General features: G+C 55.2%; 3 protein-coding genes across 6 annotated transcripts; 2 read left to right on the top strand and 1 right to left on the bottom strand.

Annotated features, from left to right (window-relative positions):
• Positions 1 to 43: 43 nt before the first annotated feature.
• On the top strand, positions 44 to 743 carry H310_09925 (hypothetical protein). Its single transcript, XM_008876140.1, has 3 exons — positions 44 to 208; positions 260 to 363; positions 419 to 743. The coding sequence occupies exons 1-3, from the start codon at positions 132 to 134 to the stop codon at positions 643 to 645; spliced, it is 408 nt and encodes a 135-aa protein (XP_008874362.1). The 5' UTR covers positions 44 to 131; the 3' UTR covers positions 646 to 743.
• Positions 744 to 882: 139 nt separating this feature from the next.
• H310_09926 (hypothetical protein) lies at positions 883 to 2388 on the top strand. The gene has a single exon (XM_008876141.1). The coding sequence runs from the start codon at positions 1113 to 1115 to the stop codon at positions 1752 to 1754; it is 642 nt and encodes a 213-aa protein (XP_008874363.1). The 5' UTR covers positions 883 to 1112; the 3' UTR covers positions 1755 to 2388.
• A 249-nt stretch (positions 2389 to 2637) lies between these two features.
• Positions 2638 to 4962, bottom strand: H310_09927 (hypothetical protein). 4 transcript variants are annotated; one of them, XM_008876143.1, is made up of 8 exons: positions 4542 to 4962; positions 4351 to 4492; positions 4069 to 4285; positions 3948 to 4021; positions 3632 to 3900; positions 3260 to 3580; positions 2918 to 3214; positions 2638 to 2860 (listed from the first exon to the last, which is right to left on the bottom strand). In XM_008876143.1, exons 1-8 carry the CDS (start codon positions 4950 to 4952, stop codon positions 2714 to 2716), a joined length of 1878 nt encoding a protein of 625 aa, XP_008874365.1. In that variant the 5' UTR covers positions 4953 to 4962; the 3' UTR covers positions 2638 to 2713. The 4 variants fall into 4 exon arrangements, with proteins under 4 accessions (XP_008874365.1, XP_008874367.1, XP_008874364.1 ...); XM_008876145.1 differs by having other exon boundaries at positions 2638 to 3214; XM_008876142.1 differs by having other exon boundaries at positions 2918 to 3580.

Here is a 4962-nt window from a genome sequence, read left to right on the forward strand (position 1 = left end):
TTGTGTACTCGATTTCCATCGGCGTCGGTACTGCGTGCTGCATTCGTGTCGGCAATGCACTCGGTGCAAGCGAACCCAACCGAGCCCGGGTCATCTCGAACGCGTCACTCGCGGCTACACTGGTCATCGTGATGGTGGTGTCCCTGGCCTTCGTGGTAAGCCACAAGAACGTGCCCGGTTTGTTTCTAAATGACCGTCTTGCCATCGAGTACGTCCTACGTGCTTCCGTATCGTCATCATCTCATCGTTGGTCTCGCAGAGCCTTCCAAGACGTTGTCGGGGTTTTCGCCGTCTTTATCGTTGTCGACGGGATGAATTCGACCTGCCAAAGCATCCTACGTGGCATGGGCAAACTCACTCTTGGTACGAGATCCCCTGCGGCCAACGGTTCCGCCACTCGTGTCCTTTTGTGCATTAGGGGCTGTCGTGAACGCGATGGCGTTTTACGCGGTGGGGCTGCCGCTTGTGGGTCTGTTTGCTTTTCAATTGGACTGGGGCTTGCAAGGCACGTGGCTTGGCCTAACGACGGGACTGTCCCTTGGCGTGTCGGCCTATCTTTTGCTGATCCAGCGCACAGACTGGCGGGCACGCGCCGATGAAGCGATTCTTCGCAACGAAGACGAGAAAGTGTATGCAGTCGTGTAAAACCATCCAGGGCGACTCCTGTATTTAACACGGAAAACGGCGGACCCGGCAGAAAAATGTCTGGAGTGTGCTGCACCCCTTTAGTGTTTCGAGTTGGTGGTTGCTTTCAGTTGTCTGAAAAGTCGCGAGAGTTTGCGACAACTTCGCCACGTTCGACGTGCCAAACGAGTGCCGTCGCCACGACGGTGGCCCCAAGACCTTCACGTTGCATGCAACCGTGTTACGGGCTGCGCTGGTCACGAAAGTGCCCCCATCACGTTGGTGTTTTCTTGAGTCGGCCAACTCCCAAGCCATGCCAACGTCATTCTGGCCTGGTGACGAGAATTCCCACAAGTGTTCTCGCCGTTCGAATTGATGTGCGTGACCAGCCATCAATCGCAAATAAACACGTCGTTGCAGCCGACGACGAGTGTACCTCATATGTCGCTGTGCGTCACAAAGGAAAGTTTCCACGCGTGGTATTTTCCATGCTGCCTCGTGCGTCGGTGTGCGCGATTTGTTTCGAACCGTGTCGGCCGTCCAACTGGTTTGCCAAACTCGTGCGTGCGCTGGGCAGTGCAGGGGGGGATGGAGACGCGTGGTCCCTCGGGGGCTGCCAACATGTGTGTTGCTACAAGTGCATTCGTCGTTGGGTGGAGGACGTCGCAGAGTCCCACCGGCTCGACTTGCTTGTGTGTCCCGTCGACAACTGCCACGAAAAGATTGAGAGCGCCCATGTCAAGTGCCTGGGGCTGTCGCATGCCGCGCGGATGTTTGTGGACCAAGTCGACCGGTGGCGGCACGGCACGGGGCTGAGTTGTTCGAAATGCCGGTACATCAACTCCGTTAAGTCATCGTTGGCGAAGCTCAAGTGCGCGTTGTGCAAGACGGAGTTGTGCTCTACATGTGCCAGCGTGTGGCATCCGTTGATAACATGTGAAGCCTTCCACGCGGCGCAACAGACTCAAAGCGAGCTGACTGACGACGACGTTTTGTTTGTCCACTTGGCCAGAGTCAAGTGGCATTACCAGTCGTGCCCGCATTGCGGTGTCTTTACGGAGCGCCGATCGGGGTGTGCGGCCATGACATGTAGCTTGTGCTTGAAGCGATGGAATTGGGGGAGCGGGTGATGTCTGCAGCGATGGCAAGTTTGGATTGAAGAGCACGGGATGGATGACAACACGCTAAAGTGGCGAAGTATGTACTACTTCATACTGCAAAGTGTAATGAGCTCATAGAGCGCAGGTCGACTTGGCTAGTCGTTCTTTACGCCGCCTTGCGTCGACGCGGTGCTGGTTCACAACATTGCGGTGGCGATGCAAGTCGCAAAGTGTGTGGAGTTGGCCGTTGGTCTTGACAGCACGCCGTAGATTGCATTTGCCATTGCGATAGCGGCACTGGTATGGAGGGAGTTGGGTCGTGGGGGAAATGGTCGGACTCGGGCTACGACATCGTGGTCCTCCCGCCAGAGTGTCGTTTGTAGGGTAGAGCTGCGGTGTCATACGCGACAGAAGGAGGCGCGACATATGAAGGCGGACTTCGAGCGGGCGCTTTCTCGAAGTGTGCATGCGATGCGGTAAGGCCGACGAAGGAGCAGAAGTCGTTGCCGTGACGTCGTCGTGTTGTGGGTTCAGGAGGTCGCGGATAGCCATTGGTGAAGTCGAGCCACTGCACAACGTCGACGCGAACTGTAACTTCGAGTTGTGTTCATGACTGGAAGGAAACATTGCGGGAGATGCCAGCAGAATCATTGCTGTGGTCGATCTGGAAATGCGGCCGGCCTCATGGCCCCCTGCGAGTCGTGCCACCAACATTCGGGGAAAGGTTGTTGGTGATGGTCTCTCTGCTGTGTCATCCATGTCGACCAATCCGATCGATTCCATTCCGAATGTCGGTCGGCAATCAACCTGCATTCTCATCTTGCCGAAGCGACCGGAGATGACGTGGCATGCGGACGTGCAAGAAGACAAACACTCCTGGATTTACACTCTTCCTCCACCCAAACAAGGAAACTGTACCCTTGATGCATGAATTCAACGTCAGTCTGCTCATTGTAGTGCTTGCTTCATGTGAATCGATTGCATCAGCGTTAGGCTGCTTTTTGAAGCGCCTGTTTCATGTGGATGGATTGCAAATCGAAGTACTTGCGCCGATGGTCGGCTGCTGTCCACAAAGAAGCTTCCTTGTTCGACCAGTTCACGCACAACTTGATGAGGAGCACGACGTGTTCCAGCAGCTACACATCGTGTGTCAGAGTATACAACCAAGGCCACAACGAGATGGAGTCGCATACCACGACCAAACAACACTTGTACACATCCGACAACGTCGGCGCCAGCTTCGGCAGTTCGTATACGCCCAAGAGACCACAATTGACCAGGACGGCGACGATAGAGATCATAAAGAGCACGCGTTCCCACACCCCGATGCCGTGGACGTGCTTTGCGTACGGCCGCTGCATGCCGTAGACGTTGACGAGCTTAAACAGGTCGGATCGGGCTTCAATGACGTTGTTGAGGAGCGCAAAGAGGGGCGCCAGGGGAAACACCGGGGCGTACAGGGTTACGTACCCGTACTGGATCATCATTTCCTGCAAAGGTGCATGAGCCATCAGGGTCGCGCGAGTGATCATCACCTTGAAGTCCGAGAACGTGTCGGCGTAGCGGCTCTGCTGCTTTTGCAGGAGGATGTGCTCTACGCGCTCTTCTTTGGTCGAGTGGACGTGATCGTTGGCGTGACCAGAATGAAGCCCTCCGTGCAACCACACCATCAAGTACGGCATCGCAACCTCCTTCACGTTGTCGAGGCACTGCATCCCGACCATAAGAATCCACAGACGGCGGCGCAGGCGCTCCATATCTTGCGCCACGAATGCCAAGTACAACAACGACGCGTTGATGTTGATAAAATGGAACGGCATGCGCTTGATGATGAGTTGGTTTTCGAACTCGGCAGCCTACACCGCTCAGTCTCAGCTCGCGAACGATCGATCGTGTGGAAGTCGGACCGTGCGGTAGTTTTCCAAATTCGTGAGCCATCGCGCCAACCGCAAGTACAACATATCCATCACTTCGATCAGAATCGCATTCAAGACACTAGGGCCTTGCAGAATCCACCCGCACATAGTCGTGTCATTCTCGTCCTGTCGATCGTAGCACATGGGAAACCAGTGCCGGTTGTGGTCGTAGAAGAGCTCGAGCCCCAAGACGTAGAGCAGGACAAAGGAGCACATGAGGAGTACGAGGGGAAGCGTCACACATAGGCGAGTCGTCATGCCTACGTCCAAACCAATGAGGCCCGCCAGTGCACGCAGTGCCACGCACGCTTCCAGTGCGGGGTGTCAAATACGAGTTCGCCAGTGATACTATCTTGCATCCACTCGCCCACGAATGCCGCTCTATCACGAACAAGTGATGGCAATGATACGCGCGGTCATGATCATACCTGGGCTCGCTGTACGTGTCGTCGATGGGCATGTACTGCCAAGTGAACTCCGTGGCGCGCTGTGTCTTTTTCCACGCATCGACAAAGATGGATGTGCTGATGGCAAAGAGGATCGTGTACGGCCACACGTAGACTGACGTCGCGATGCCGCAGTATTCCATCGCGAATAATGCGGCGCCGCATGCGCTTGGAATGACAAGGAATCGCGTGTAAAAATCTATTGCGACAACAGGCAAGCGTCAAGGGAGGAGGAAACCCATGAGGCGATGGGATGCAATATACCGAGCCATATAAAGTACATGGACAGCTCAGGGCCAAAATACGAGTGAATCGATTCGAAAGGGATCGCATACAGAGGCGCTGCATGCCATTTTTTTATCAAGTGATGGCGTGCGTCTTCGTTGTGCAGGGGAAACAGCGATACCTGCACGACGTGGGTTTGTTATAACGAGTGATCGTGAATGGCAGCGTACTTTCAGGTGTGCTTGAAGCTGCGGAAACAACTTTTCTTGCGCATGGAACGCCAACTCGAGATTCTCATCGCCGAGGTAAAGGTTGTCGTCCACAGTCGCTTCACGCAACGTCGCCAAGATGACCTGCTGCGTCCGCGCTGACCCAGGAAGTGTGTGAACAAACTTGTACTCGTCAGGGAGCGACGCGGCGATCTTTTCCTCCACGGATGCCGCACTGATCCCAAGCAGGAGCAAGTACGTGTGAGTGAGCGTCGTCGTCTTGTCATTCCCGACACGAATCAACTCAACGTCAAGGCCCTTGTCCTTCATGACGTGTGCGAATGTTGCGAGGCGCTCCACTTGATGCTCGGGCACATGGCTCGGGTCGTCCGCTGCCACGTGGACTTGGGCTTGGACGCAGATCTCGTGCATAATGTGAAAC

Source organism: Aphanomyces invadans (assembly GCF_000520115.1).
Source record: "Aphanomyces invadans strain NJM9701 unplaced genomic scaffold supercont1.23, whole genome shotgun sequence".
Lineage (NCBI taxonomy): Eukaryota > Oomycota > Saprolegniomycetes > Saprolegniales > Verrucalvaceae > Aphanomyces > Aphanomyces invadans.

Coding starts and splice junctions, on each gene's coding strand:
- H310_09927 (XM_008876142.1), bottom strand. CDS start 4,952: ATGCACGAGATCTGCGTCCAAGCCCAAGTCCACGTGGCAGCGGACGAC. Junction 4,493..4,541: donor AGCTTCAAGCACACCTGAAA/GTACGCTGCCAT, acceptor CACGTCGTGCAG/GTATCGCTGTTTCCCCTGCA. Junction 3,901..3,947: donor TGACACCCCGCACTGGAAGC/GTGCGTGGCACT, acceptor GTTTGGACGTAG/GCATGACGACTCGCCTATGT.
- H310_09925 (XM_008876140.1), top strand. CDS start 132: ATGGTGGTGTCCCTGGCCTTCGTGGTAAGCCACAAGAACGTGCCCGGT. Junction 209..259: donor AATGACCGTCTTGCCATCGA/GTACGTCCTACG, acceptor TTGGTCTCGCAG/AGCCTTCCAAGACGTTGTCG. Junction 364..418: donor CATGGGCAAACTCACTCTTG/GTACGAGATCCC, acceptor TTTGTGCATTAG/GGGCTGTCGTGAACGCGATG.
- H310_09926 (XM_008876141.1), top strand. CDS start 1,113: ATGCTGCCTCGTGCGTCGGTGTGCGCGATTTGTTTCGAACCGTGTCGG.